Below are 15,539 nucleotides of genomic sequence, written 5' to 3' on the forward strand. Positions count from 1 at the left end.
GTAATGTTGTCTGGGTTGACGGTTGCTCCCTGTTGGGGTGTTTGGGTTTCCTCTCTTTTTGGGTTTTGCGAGTGTTCCTCTTTTTCTTCTCTTTTTTTTTTTTTATTTTTTCTTTTCTTTTCTTTTCTGTTTTGGTGTCATTTTTGTATACTTTTTGTATGCTCAGGGACACCTTTACGCTTTTTATAAAATTTTCTGATTACCTATCAAAAAGCAAATATAATGGTGCTTTTGGATCTATAACAAACTTTGCACAGTTGACAAGCACTCTGAGACATCCAAAAAAGCAATGGTGAACAAACAAAATGGGACGGAGGGAATTTTGGAAGTTCTATTTGAAGCTCATTCTAACTTAATCTTTACAACTTTTTCTTGATTTGCTACCTGAAGAGTGGATGTTCTTCAAACAGCAACAAACTTGGATGGCCAGTTTTAGGTTCTTCGATTTGTTTGGTGTCGGGATAGTGAAATGCAGTGATTTCACGGAATAAATTCTTTGTTGTGTGGTATAATCATTGAGTTACCCATTTAATTAACTCAAGCTATGGGGAGTTGGGGAGCGGCAATGGGGAGTGGTCAAGCTATAGAGGCTTGGCGTTTAGCTCCTTTGTGCTTGCTTTGGTGTATTTGGAGGGAGCGGAATGCTCGTCTGTTTGAAGATGTAGAGACATCTATGGTGGAGCTTCGGAAGCGGCTGATCGATACTTTATATTTTTGGATAGTGCCACACCATAGTTTGAGTGTATTTACTTATGTAGATTTCTTAAATTTATTTTCTGTTCGACCCTGTTAGGGGCTCTCTTGTATACTTCCCGTGTATAAGGGTTGCGCCCCTCTGCGCTTTTTAATAAATTGCTATTACTTATCAAAAAAAAAAAAATAATAATGTTAAATTAATCGGTTTCATTATGTATGAGAGTGATCCAGATCCTTTGTCATCCTATTAGTGAGCAAACTTTTATTATGCTCGTCATGAGTTGGATCTATATGAAACTCTTTTTTGAGTTCCATGCGTGTGCTAAGTTCGAGAAAAGTTTGAATGAGACTATTTATCTTATTCTTTAGACAGTAGGGGTTGTTGAGGTTAAAAAATTTCTCCCTATTAGTCTAGTTAGTGGCATCTATAAAATTATATCAAAGGGTCATGCTAATAGATTGAAAATTGTTTTGGAGAACATCATCTCAAAGTCCATGCGCATGCTAAGTTCGAGAAAAGTTTGAATGCAACTGTCATTTATCTTATTCTTAAGAAAGTAGGGGCTATTGAGGTTAAAAAATTTCTCCCTATTAGTCTAGTTAGTGGCATCTATAAAATTATATCGAAGGGTCTGGCTAATAGATTGAAAATTGTTTTGGAGAACATCTCAAAATCTCAGAATGTGTTTATTAGAAGTCGTCAAATCCTAGATTTCATTCTCATCGCCAACGAATGCTTTCATAGTCGTCTCAAATTTGGAGAGCCGGGAGTGTTAATGCAAATTGGATTTAGAGAAGGCCTACGACCACCTTAGTTGGGGTTTCTTGTTATATATGTTAAGGAGAAGTGGATTTGGGGAGAAATGGCGGAGATGGATTGCACACTGCATATCCACTGTTCGGTTCTCTATTCTGATTAATGATACTCCCAATGGCTTTTTCAATTGCTCACGTGGTCTAAGACAATGTAACCCCTCTGTCCCCCATCCTTTTTGTGATTGTTATGGAAGCTCTAAGTCAGTTGATGTTTGTTGCTATGAATGGGGACTTCATTTCAGGTTTTTCGATGGGGGCTAGGAATGATGACTCTTTATCAGTCTTTCATCTTCTATTTGCGGACGATTTCCTTTTCTTCTGTAGGATTGCACTAGATAATTGTTGGTACCTAAGATGTGTTCTCCTTTGTTTTGAAGCTGCTTCCGGACTTAAGATCATTTGGCTAAATCTGAATTGGTCCTGGTTGGTATTGTGCTGAATGTGAATGGCTTGACTTGTCTTTTGGGTTGTAGGGTTTCGTCTTTGCCCCTGAAATATTTGGGTCACCCTCTAAGTGCTCCTTTTCAGGTCAAATTTATTTGGGATACAATTATTGAGAAAATGGAGAGAAGATTAGCGGGGTGGAAAAGGATCTATTTGTCTAAGGGTAGTTGGTTAACGTGATCAAAAGAACACTTTCCAACCTTTCCACGTATTTCATTTCTCTTTTCCCTATCCTGGTAAGTGTTGCTAATCAATTGGAAAAATTACAGAAGGATTTCTTGTGGGGTGGATTGGATAATGATTTAATGCTCTGTTTGTTTCGACGTAAAATATTTTCCATTAAAAAAAAAATTTCTTGATAATATTTTTCGGTGTTTGGCTCGTACAAAAAAATTACCAATGGCGAAAAACCGTTGGTGACGAAGTTCCAACAATTGTGGTCGACATCTGGCAGCACTAGCCAAATTCCGGCCAATTTCACCGGAATCTGGCTACTATTGCCAAATTTCAGCGACAGGGCCTGAATTCGACGCAAATGGCCAGATTTCGGCCACTTTCATCGGAATTTGGCGCAGTATAGCTGGATTCGCTGGATTCTGACGACAGTGAGCGGAATCCGGCAAAAGTTGCTGGATTTCGGGGACAATGGCCAGAATCCGACATTCTATGTCACCGAATTTCGGTGCCCGGATCCCAAAATCCGGAAACCTTTGGAGCAAATTCAGGCCACCAACAAACTCCAATGTCTGGCGGCAGCAAATTCTCACGAACTTACATGCAAGAATGGAGAATTTGAATTCAGAAAACGATTTATGGTTTTTAACCGTAAATCGTTTTCCAAAAGTTAAAGAACGGAAAATACTGAAAATGATTTTTATTGACCATCATTTTTAGTTGCACCAAATACCGGAAAATACTGAAATTATTTTCCGCCCAAACAAATGAAGCATAAGTATCATCTTGTTCATTGGAAAAATGGTATGTACTCCCTTTCATCTTGGAGGATTGGGAATAAGGAGTTTGCTCCCTTTTAATCAGGCTTCCTTTGCAAAGTGGCTGTGGAGAGTGGAGACTTAGTGGAGATAGATAGTGGATAAAAAAAAATATGGTCGTCAGGCAGGTGGTTGGTGTTTTCTAATGTTGTTTCCGGGCCATATGGGGTGAGTCTTTGAAAACATATTAGGAGAGGTTGGGATGCCTTTTCTAGTTTTGTTAGGATCTAGGTGGGTAATGACACGCTCGGACTAGGTTTTGAAATGATGTTTGGTGTGGGGATCGTTCTCTAACGAAAACCTTACCGGAGTTATTTTATATTGCAAGGGACATGGATGTTTTGGTGGCTAACCACATGGTTAGGCTTGGGAATTTTTGACACGACCCGTGAACCCGGCACGAACCCGACACGAAAAAAAAAAAAACCGGGCTTGGATTTAACATAATCAGGTTGACCCGATTATGACCCAGTTACTTCAAAAAAAAAAAAGGAAAAGAAAAAAAGAAAGTGAAATGTAAACAGAGAAGTGAGAACCCTAGCCGCACAAGTTTTGAGTTTTGGCCCTTTCCCTTTTCCTCATTTCTGCCTTCATAGAATCACAGCTTCATTCGTTCACCGTTCACGCAGCCGGCAGCGGCAGTCACGGCCCACGACACCTCACCGGCTTCAGCCTTCACGCGGCGCCCTTCACGTTTCAGTTCACCAGTTCACAGTCATGGCTTGGATGCGATCGCGATGGGCTTCACAGTTCACGCTCGTCTTCTTCAGATGAAGACAAAGCTTCTTCAGAGCTTCTTCAGCTTTGTGGGTTTAATTGGAGGGTTTGGTGCGAAGGACGCCAAGGAGACGGTGCAAGAGTGCATCTCTGAGTTCATAAGATTCATACCCAGCGAGTACGAGATCGATATTCATTTTTGGTTTTATTTTTAGTTTTCTTGTTTTGTGGGTTTAATTGGAGGGTTTGAACTTTGAAGACTACATCGATCCACTGGGTGCTGAGAGAGAACAATGAAATGCTTATCCTAAATCATCTTTCAGTTTCTGGGTTGTTTGGACATTTGATTTGTGATGTAAATTCTTCAAAGTTCTTCTTCTTCAGAGCTTCTTTAGTTCTTCTTCTTCAGACGGGTTACCCGGGTCGTGTTCGGGTAACTCGGTTAGCAATCTGGTCGTGCTCAGGTTTAAGGATTCAACCCGATTAATAATCGGGTTGGGTTCGTGTTGGACCCGATTGTGTAATCGGATCAGTCGGGTCGACACGAACCCGACCCGTTGACCCGAATTACCAAGCTTACACATGGTCGCTCACAATTACAGAGTGCATTGGGACATGATTTTTTTTTTTCCTATTGGATTATGATTGGGAGTTGAATTTTGTTTCCTCACTATTCAATGCTCGGTATTCCGTTAGGCAAAGGAAGATAAGGTCTTCACTTGGACAACATCCATAGAAAAAAAATCTCACTATGGATAATCTTCACAAGCGTCACATGATAGTGATGTATTGGGGTTGTGTGTAAAAAAAGTTGAGAAATTCGGGATCATCTTTTTCTTCATTGTGATATTGTGAGAGAGTTGTGGAATATGGTGTTTCAAATGTTTGGAGTAGAGTGGGTAAGCCTGGATGGCTGGTAGAGCTCTTGATGTACTGGAAATGAAGATTTTGTGGGAGTGTTCTAAACATTGTATGGAATGTGATCCCTTCTTGCTTGATAGAAGATGAGTTTGGAGCTACAACTTTGTTTTCTGAAATCACTCTTTGAGTGGATCTGTGTTAATGTCCTTCTCAATATTTCTAACTTTGTAGATTAATGTGCTCTCTTTCATTGTTCTTGATCTAATTTGGGTGTTCTCCTCTTGCATACGTCGTATGTACTTGGGTTGCACTACTTGTGCTTTTAATGAATTTGCTAATGTTAATAAAAAATAATGTGTGCCTGAAATCTAGGATTTTATAATTAGAATGAAGATACTATTTAGCCATGATCATGATCCAGGTGTTGCTACAAGAACATGATATGAGATATGGAATCAACTTAACTTTGTCATCCTTGGTATCTTATGTGTATAGAGAGACACCCTCACAGTTTGACTTTTTTTGGATTTTGAATCACGTAATATTTTTTCTCCTGCAGGCAAGGAGCTAATGAGAATCCATTTCAAGAAGTGGAAGAGCCTAAGAATCAGTCCTCCGTCTTTGTTGGAGTAGATAACTCTGTTGTTGGTCTTATTTATTTTGAGGATCAAATCAGGGAAGATGCTGGATTTGTGGTTGAATCTTTGTCTAGGCAGGGAATTGACACGTACATGCTGTCTGGGGACAAGAGAAGTACTGCCGAATATGTTGCATCTGTTATTGGTATTCCAAAAGAAAAGGTAAGAATATTCAGTTATCCTTCTTAACAACTTTCCATGACCGAGTACCTCGGTGTACAGGTTGAGATTCTGGCAATAACTTCTACCTGTTAGGATGAATGTTGATTTCATAGTCTAGATGGAGGCGGATTATTGAGCCTTATTTATGAGAAGATACCACTCAAAGAGCTAAATGACATATGGGAGCAATAATTAATGAAATATAATGAGATTGCATCATAAGGTGAAAGTTGGAATTTTATGCTATCTCGCAACAAAAAGGTCTGGGGTTCAATCTCATATGTATGAGTTATATATGCCTATGAGAAAAAGAAAGGAAAAAAGAAAAGAAAGCCCACAAAATTGCTTAGTCATTAAGGAAACCAGCTCCCTAGCTGGAATAATTAATCTCATAAGTATTAACTGCTAGATGAGACAGAAAACATACCTGCTTGATCATTTTCATGTTAGAGATAATGTTGTCCCATCTGACTATTAAGTGCTAGATGAGCCAGAAAACCTTCCTGCATGATCATTTGTCATGTTAGAGATAATGTTGTGCCATATAACACAACCTTGTAAGTCCCACGAGGATATTACCCTTTTTTTATGAGTGAGTTTAAAGCAACAAAAAGAATAACACAACCTGCAAAACAATCCCAACAGAAGGCAGGCAATCACACTTGAACCAATCAAACAGGAAAAAAGGGGACATAAATAATTCACATCTTGAGAGGCAACAAACAACCAAACTAGAGGTTGAGCCATGATGTGGGAGGCAGAGAAAGAAATAAAAGTCCACAAAAGTTCAACAAGGAAAAGGCTAGTTTCTATCAATTTCCACAGCGGGAACATATCCACAAACACCTGATCTTCAATGACCCCGGATGTTGAGAAATCCTTTAGAACTACGGGACTCTAAAGGGAGTTTTTGTTTTAGAGTAATGTAGGAGATATACCCATGCCATTGCCAAGGTAGGTGGAAGTATCCAATTGTCCTTAAGGCATGACCGCAGGGATTTGAGAACCATATTGATTTGACACATTCAAGACTAGCCCACAAGTTTGCAATATTAGCCATTAGAGAGGAAATACCTAAATTATCCCCTTCTTGACTTTCTTTGGAAAAGCCTAGTAAATTGGCTTCTCTGTTGTGTCAACTTTCACTAAGCACCCTGGTGGATGGCACTTCATGAATACTCAGACTAAACTATGTTGTGACAATTCACCCATTAGGTACATATAATTTGTTATAAATAAGGAAATGTCAAAAGATCTTAACATTAGATATATTGATTTGAATAAAAGGGCATCATAACTAGGATTTATTAGTAGTCTCTGAATTCATTGTTAAAGTTATGAATAATATATTAGGTATTTGAATGCAATGCTGGAAACTCCTAAGAAGATGGTGACAGGACTGAAAGCCATTATGCTCAAATTCTTTATGTTTGGACGGCTGCCTACAACTGTTCTTGTTTCTCTAATTTCTTAGAATTTCTTGATTTGTGTTCTCTCTTTTTTAATTGGGTGTTTCTCTTGAATATTTTCCGTGTACATGGGTTGCGCCCCTCTGCGCTTCTTAATGAGATTGGATTACTTATCAAAAATAATATATTAGGTATTTGAGTGATGTCTTCCAGCATATTTACATCCTGAGAGCTTATTTTGTCTCATCTCCTATTTGTAGACGACACCTTCATCTTCTGTGAGGCAAACCCGAATCACTTTATTTGTGTTGTCTTTTCTTATGCTTTGAAGCTGTGTCAAGTTTGAAAATTAATTTGGCTAAATCATTAGTCCCGCTTAGCGTTGTGGAAGATGTTGAAGGTCTGGCTTGTATCCTTGGTTGTAGGATTTCTTGTTTGTCTATGAAATACTTGGGTCTTCCGTTGGGGCTTCTTTCAAGGAAAAATCAATTTGGGATGGTATTATTAAGGAACAACGTTTGGCTGGTTGGAAACGACTTTATTTGTCTAAGGGTGGTAGAATCACTTTGATTAAAAGCACTCTATCTAGTTTTCCTATTTATTTTTTGTCCCTTTTCCCCCTCCCTCTTGGTGTTGCTATTCGTATGGAGAAACTACAATGAGATTTTTTCTGGGGCAAAGTTTGTTATGAATTCAAATTCCATCTAGTAATTTCCTCAAAGATTTGCACTCTGATTTCCTTAGGTGGTTAGGCATTAGAAATTTGCTTCTTTTTAACCTTCTTTTGGAGAACTGGTTAATGCTTTATGCCGTAGAGAGAGGCTCTGTGGAAAATTATTGTGGAAATTAAATATGACAGCATGTGGGGTGTGGGGTGTTCAAATGCTGTTAATGGGTCTTATGGGGTTGGTGTGTGGGAAAATATTAGGAGGGTCTGGGATGAATTCTCTTGAGAGTTTTGACACTGGGATTAGAGGCTAATCAGGGTGTAGGTTGAACTGATTTTTTAATTTTAATTTTTATGTCTTATAATTTAATGCAAGTTAAGTGCGTGAGGTAAGATTGGTGGGGCTTTAGGCTGGAGTGGGTGGAAGCTAGTTTTCAGCAGCCGTTCTACTCGGGTAATCATGGTTTTTCCTAGAAGATGGTCAGTGGAATCCAAGGATTTTGAACTGGTAGTCGTTGGAGGTGAAATAGGGGTCCGCCTTCGTGAGATTTGCAAAGGAAAATTTAGGTCTATTCTCATGGATAGAGATGAGATAGCGTGGTTGGATCGTATCTTTGAGGAGTTGGTGGTAGTAGAAGACTCTCGGGTATTTTGGAATCAAGCCCAAGCAGGGTTCCTAAGGATCATTGTCCAGCGTTGCTTTAACAGGCATGGTATTTTGTAGTGCTCATTCTTCTCATTTTCGTCATTTGTGGAGTCTCTTCCTCTTGTTTGAAGCTACTTCGGGTTTGAAGGTTAATTTGACAAAGTCAATTTAATTCCTGTGGGCAATGTTGATCAAGTGGAAAGGCTAACCGACATTATAGGGTGTGGGATTGCTTCTTTGCCGGTGAAGTATCTTGGTCTTCCTTTGGGGGCTTCCTATAAGTCCACTCATATTTGGGACGGGGTTATCGATGTTAAAGTGTTCCACATCGCTAAGATTTCTTTCACCTGAGCACTTTATAAGCCATGATGTTCTCTCTTCTCTCAAGGCATCTTTTGAGAGTGTCAATGGGCCCATGAACTTTTATCATGGTATCAGAGCTTCAGGGCCTTGGACAATGTTGGGTCTTTTCTCCAATTATACACGTGTTTGGACAATAGTACCACATGTGAGGGGGCGTGTTAAGAGTCTCACATTACTAAAATATACCTGGGTTGTGGGCTTTATAAGTGTTGAACAAACCTCTTCCCTTAAGGTGCCTTTTATGGAAGAGTAAGGCTCAATGAACTTTCATGTTAAAGATACAATAGTAAACTCACACCACACCCGGATCCTACTCAACAGCCGCCACTACAGTTGACAAACCCTACACTACAGACTCAACATCACTCGATGATAGCAGACAAGCCCTAGAACAACTAGCCGTGATTCAAGGGGATCCTCCTAAACAAGAATAGATTCTGATTTCCTCACCATATCAAACCTATAGCTAGCTATCTCTCATTATTCTCTCATCCCTTTCCTATTGTACACTCAAAGGCTATATTGCCATTATTACTTCCCTAGGATAGAATATCACTTACCTTAGTTAGCCTATGATATTAAACTAGATGCTTAGGTTTAGTATTGATACAATATTTATAGAGATTTACAATGTGCCGTGTATATGGCATGGTATAATATCATAGGCTAAATAAGGTAAGTGATATTCTATCCTAGGAGTTAAATGTAAATATGTGGGTTGAATTCTTCATCTTTTGCACTTCACTAGAAAAAGCATGATCTCTCTCTCTCTCTCTCTCTCTCTCTCTCTCTCTCTCTGTGTCCTAGTGACGGCGCATGAGAGCGCGTCCAGCTAGGTGTTCGATTTCTGTTCCGTCCTCTCACTTTCTCTATCTCTCTTAGCCTCCTGCTTGGTCCTCTAGCTTTGTGATTCGGTCATCTGTTTCGTTGGATGGTTCTTTGTTCGGCGATGTAGCTTTTTTGGGTTGCGGGTGTGTCGTAGATGGATAAGAACTTCTTAGTGGAGTCGAAGTCCTTTACCTTTTCGGTTTTGGGTGGGGCGTCGACAATGAGGGTGGAGGAGAAGAGGAAAAATTTCTTGGGTGTGGTCATTTTGAATGCTCAGAGCTCCGAGTGGCTTGCGTCGTCGTTGGAAGTGGTGTTGGGTCTCCCAGCAGAGCAAGATTTTGTTAAGTCGTTCAGAGAAGGTTCGAAGGTCCTAATTGCTCGGAGAGATGGGAATAAAGCTGGGCGCTTTTTAGAGGCGACAACGTTCGGGTTGGGCGGTCGGAAAGGGTCCATTGTTATCCCCGAGGGCCATGGAGGGTGGGGATGGCATAAATTCTTCGACGAGCTGAGAAACGTTGTAGACTTTTTCTCAGCCTCGGTTGGTGGCGGGCCCGGTTCCTCTTCTACATCGGAGAAGAAGGTTGTGAAGGATGATCGGCCGACTCTGGGATTGGCTCCAAAGTGGACGGGGCTTTCTTTTGCGGAGGTTTTGAGGTCGGATTCGACCACTGCTGCGAAGACGATACCCATAGTGGGTGATGGTCGTTCCTGGTCAAGGGCTTCGTTGGCGACACCTTGCAAGCTTGATCTTTTTCCGGCGGTGTGGCATGCAGAAGCTGGTACGAGATTGGCGGTGGATTGCTTTTCCTTGGAGTCCCACCCGCTGGATCTGTTGCACAAAGACCAGTTTGTACGTCCACAGGGTAAGCACTATCGTTTGAATTTTGAAAATTCGAGATTGCGGACGTGGCGTAAGTTGGGTCCCGGTTTTTATTTGGCATTGGGCCGGGCTGTGTGGAGAGTTCTGATTCGGTTTGCTGGGTCGGGGCTGTTTCGAAAATTAGGTTTTCGCGTGGCCCGACTCAAGCAGAAACCTAAAGTTTCCTGCCTGCCGCCTTCGTTGCCGGTGACGACAACAGAGGTGTCCTCTGGGTTGGTTCTGAATCGGCTTCCTCAAGGGGGTTTGGAGGCTACAGCGTTGGGAGCCAAAGAGGGCGCGAGTCTAGCTTCATCGGCTTTTGTTGGGGACTCCTCTAGGTCGGAGCACTCGTCGGCGGTAGACACAGGGACAGTTACAGGGACGGAGTCTTCTTCCGGGGGTGAGTCGAGCAGTTCCCAGGTGTTTCCAGCGGTTTCTAGTCGGACTCCAGCCTCTAATCTGTTCGGTTTCCCCCCTCCTCCGGCACCGGATCTGACTTTTCCGGCAGATCCTGCTCCTTTTTCTTTTAAGTTCACTCCATTGGGGAAGCTTCAGACTCCTAAAGCCCTTTCTGCCGCTGTCTCTCGCTGGAGCAGTTATTTTAGGAGAGAAGCTGCGTTCTCTCCTCCCGGTGGTGGTTTCTAAGCCTTTTCAGTGTTACTACAGGAGGGCGAAAAATCTGAGGGAAGGGCATTCTGTGAAGTGGAATGATGGGCTACTTTCTGACTCACTGGAAGCCGTGAAGATGTCAATTGGCGACGTTGTTAAGAGGGTTTCAGGTGCAGAGCCGTCAGCTGAGAAGGTGGCAAAGCCTCCTGCAATGAAGAAGTCAGTGACGTCAGTGAATCAGGGCCTTTTTAGGAAGGGGTTTCTCAACCTTCCCCCAATATCAGTCCTTCCCATGGCGCTTCAGGAGGTCAACAATGGAGGGGTGGTAGGCCCCTCTTCCCCTTCGAGTGGTTGCTTTAATGGTTTCTCCCAATCTCGGAATTGGCCAGTTGGTTTTGATCATAACGGGGAGATTGTGGTGTGGGAGGAGGATGAAGATGATTATTGGGATGGTTTGCCATTAGATTGGGCGATGGGTGGAGATTTTGGGGAGGAGCCATTGGCTATTCGGGATGCCATGGAAGAGGAGTTCCAATTTTTTGCGCGTCAGAAGTCTAAAGGGAAAAGGGAGCTTCTAAATTTGCATAGTTCCATTAACTATGGTGATGCGAACTATCCCTCTAGGCGTAGGAAAGGCAAGGCACACATGTTGTAGGTTTGTTGTGCCTTGAAGGGTAGTGGGTAGTTCTGTTCTTAGTTGGGTTCTTTTGTGTTCTAGGGCCTTGGTGTTGCGGGTTTTTTTTGGGTTAGCTTTGGTTGTTCCTGTGTATACTTCCCATGTACTTAGGGGCGCCTTACACTTTCTTTAATAAAGTTCTTACTTATAAAAAAAAAAATATTCTATCCTAGGGAAGTAATAATGGCAATATAGCCTTTGAGTGTACAATAGGAAAGGGATGAGAGAATAATGAGAGATAGCTAGCTATAGGTTTGATATGGTGAGGAAATCAGAATCTATTCTTATTTAGGAGGATCCCCTTGAATCACGACTGGTTGTTCTAGGGCTTGTCTGCTGTCATCGAGTGATGTTGAGGCTGTCGTGTAGGGTTTGTCAACTGTAGTGGCGGCTGCTGAGTAGGATTCGTGTTAAGAGCCCCACATTGCCAAGGTATACCTGGGTTGTGAGCTTTATAAGACTTGAGCAAACCTCTTTCCTTAAGGTGCATTTTATAGAAGAGTAAGGCTCAATGGACTTTCACATGGTATCAGAGTCACAGGTTTCCTGCGATGATGGGCCTTTCCCTTCCATTGTTGTCCACGTCTTTTGCCATTAGTTGCCACACGTGAGGGGGTGTGTTAAAGTGTTCCGCATCGCTAAGATTTCCTTCACCTGGGCACTTTATAAGCCATGGTGTCCCCTCCTCTCTCAAAGCATCTTTTGAGAGTGTCAATGGGTCCATAGACTTTTCGCAATCGAGAAGATAGAGCATCAACTGGGTAGTTGGCAAAGTTTATACCTCTCCAAGGGTAGTAGAGTAACCCTTATTAAGAGTACTCTTGCCAATGTGCCTACTTATTATTTGTCTTTGTTCCCTGTCTTGGGGAGTGTTGCTACTAGCTTAGAGAAGTTACAACAGGATTTTCTTTGGGGTGGGATGGGTAAAGAGTTAAAATTTCACTTGGTAAGTTGGTCGAAGGTTTGTACCCTAATTTCAGAAGGGGGCTGGGTATTCGGAATTTGTTGATGTTCAACCGCGCTTTGTCAGGCAAATGGTTGTGGCGGTATGGAATTGGGAAAGATGCTAGGTGGAGAGTTGTGGTGGATTCTAAGTTTGGCAGTTTGTGGGGTGGGTGATACTCCCGTGAGCCTGTAGATCCCTTTGGGGTGGGACAAAATTTTGGCATGATCTGTGGTGTGGGGTACGATGTTGAAGGAAGTGTTTCCTGTTCTTTTTGGTATTGCTTGGGGGAAGGATGCTTCCGTTGTGGATAATATGGAGGATTTGGGCGGCTCTATTCAATGGAATATGAGCTTTGTTAAAGAGGCGCATGATTGGGAAGTGGATGTCTTTGCTTCCTTCTTTCAGGTGCTACATTCAGCCACGGTGAGTCGAGATCGTGCAGATAGGCTCTGGTGGGTCCCTTCCAAGAAAGGTGTGTTCAAGGTCAAGTCCTACTTCACCTCCTTAGTTGGCTCTGAAGGTAGACACTTTCCTTGGAAGAGTGTGTGGCGGACTCAAGCTCCTTCGAGGGCTGCTTTTTTTGAGTGGACGGCAGTCCTAGGCAAGATTCTTACAGTGGACAATCTCAGGAAGCGGAAGATCATCATTGTGGATAGATGCTACTTGTGCAAAAGAGATGGAGAATCTATGGACCACCTTCTTCTTCATTGTAATGTGGCTTCTACTTTGTGGAATCTTGTTTTTTCTCGGTTTGGTATGCCTTGGGTTATGCCTAGAAGAATTATTGACTTATTTGCCTGTTGGTGGAAGGCTGGAAGGCCAAAGAGTGCTGCGGTTTGGAAGATGGTGAAGGAGTGAAATCTTAGGTGTTTTGAAGACTTGGAGAATTCCTTGGAGGATATTGTTGCCTCGTTCCTTCATATGCTGTATCTTTGGACGGTAGCTTTTTTGTCACCCTTGTCAATTAGCTATTCTGATTTTCTTCTTCATTTTTCTTTGCCTTTTTAGGTGTTTCCTTGTGTATACTTCCAACGTACTTAGGGACGCCTTACGCTTTCAATAAAGCTTTATTTACTTATCAAAAAAATGAATTCTCTTGATTTATTAGATTTGAGGTGGGTGATGTTTCTAAGATCGGATGCATGATGTGTGGTGTGGGGATAAATTTTAAAGGCAGCTTTCCTGAAGTTTAGTGTAACTCACTTCAAGGAGGCTTCATGACAGATCGCTTACAGTTTTCTAAGGGCACTTTATAGTGGAACATCACTTTTATCAAAACAGTGCATGACTGGGAGGTGGATTCGATTCACCAAAGACTTGTGGGAATCGTTCTTCTATCTATTCGGGATAAAGTAGGTCATGCATCAATGGGTGGTGGAGCTATTGGCTTGTTGGAGAGGACAGTTTAGAAGACATTTCAATATAGCAATTTGGAAGATGATTCCACTGTACTTAATGTGATGCATTTGGAGAGAATGCTATGCTTGAAACTTCGAAGACTGTGAGAGGATGATGACAGACTTAAAAGTCTTTATGTTCAACTCTTTTAATGATTGGATGGATGCTAATAATTATTTTTGTTTTCTAATTTTTTAGAATTTCTTAATATTTGTACTTTTTTTTAATTGAGTGTTTTGCTTGTATATTTTCCGCGTACTTGGATTGTGCCCCTCTGCGCTTCGTTATGAGATTAGATTACTTTTATATATATAAATTTACATCCTGTATTTTTGGTTTGAGAAACCCACAATGGTCTTTGGGGACTTGGTATGGTATGGGTTTACATGTCAGTTGTGCCTCTCTACTTAATAGGTCAAGCTTTGGAGTCGGATACTTTAACACAGTACCAGACGCTGGTTTGATTGTTTTGGACTGCGTGTGAAAGACACATTTGTCTTTGTTTTGGTTTTCGGTTGAGTTGTCAGGCCATTTGTCTTTGTTTCAGATAAGGTTGGTTCATTAGTCCCCTTTTTCTCAGTTAAGTTTCGGTTTTGGTTGGGCCTGGATGAGAATGGGGTGTTAAGGAACCACATTGGTTGACTCTCGTCACTTAATAGCTTAAGCTCTTGGGTTGGATCCTTTAACAATATGTTAAAATCCTTATCATTATCATAAGTGCTGATTTTTTAGATAGATGGACATTTGCATTAGGTTTATAACAAGCGTGGAACCTTCAGTCAATCTCGAAGGAACCGGTTGGTTTGCAATTGCCTTTTAACACTGCAAGTGTAGGTTTTCTTATTGTTAATTCTTCTTCTTTATCTTTTTTCCTTTTTGTCTTTCTGGAACTGCCATTGTAGTGTTTGATTGTCGCAAAGTGATTAACTTGTAGAATATCCAAAATTATTCAACAATGGATGTTATCATAAAAAGATTTTATGTAATAAAATGTCATAAACATGCTGCAACTGCAGGTAGTATCTGGAGTTAAACCAGATGACAAGCAGAAGTTCATAACTGAACTTCAGAAGGGTCAGAGCATTGTAGCCATGGTTGGTGATGGAATTAATGATGCTGCTGCCTTGGCTTCATCAGATATTGGAATTGCCATGGGTGGGGGTGTTGGAGCTGCTAGTGAGGTGTCTTCTATTGTGCTGATGGGCAATAGGCTCTCACAGGTATCTTTGGAGCAACATGTCATTTTTATTTTGCGTAACTCCCTCTATATATGTTTATTTGGAGATACTTATTTAGTTTCTTTAATTAGCCAGGAATCCAATTTTTTTTTTTTTTTTTTTTTTTTGGTCTCGGACCTCTGTGCTCTTTGCAGCATTAAATAGAATTGCCATTTTCAATTATTGAAATTTAAGTTTTTTCCTTTCTTCGGCAGTAATGTATCTCTTTGTTTCTATGTGCAACAAATAATAAGTTGAAGATGTATAACCAGCATTACTGAAGGTGCACCTAAGCACAAAACGAACAAAGGCCCAAGCCAAAACAAAAGTGCCTTCCCCTGAAAAAAAATGTCTCCTTTTATTAGATGGGCTGAGAGTTGGTATGCCTTAAGGCACATGGCTCACAGAAAGCATGCCTATATTAATTTTTCATAACGTATCCCACTAGTAATGCCTTTTTCCTTTCCATTTGTTTTATTTCAAGGGAAAAATGCATCATCAGTCCCTGTAATTGGCCTAATTTACAATTCGCTCTATGTGCTATCAAAGTAAATTCAGATGTTCCTGTGGTTGTTCGAATTTACAAATTGCTCCT

At 41.2% G+C, this 15,539-nt stretch overlaps 1 protein-coding gene across 1 annotated transcript in view; it reads left to right on the forward strand.

The window, feature by feature from the left end:
• Nucleotides 1-15,539, forward strand: part of LOC133881687 (copper-transporting ATPase PAA1, chloroplastic) — a 71,916-nt gene that overhangs the window by 52,573 nt on the left and 3,804 nt on the right. Inside the window, exons 14-15 of the mRNA XM_062320687.1 lie at nucleotides 5,086-5,326; nucleotides 14,744-14,947. Of these exons, the coding sequence (XP_062176671.1) occupies nucleotides 5,086-5,326; nucleotides 14,744-14,947 (445 nt within the window). The remainder of the gene's footprint in view (nucleotides 1-5,085; nucleotides 5,327-14,743; nucleotides 14,948-15,539) is intronic.

Source organism: Alnus glutinosa, chromosome 11 (assembly GCF_958979055.1).
Source record: "Alnus glutinosa chromosome 11, dhAlnGlut1.1, whole genome shotgun sequence".
NCBI lineage: Eukaryota > Viridiplantae > Streptophyta > Magnoliopsida > Fagales > Betulaceae > Alnus > Alnus glutinosa.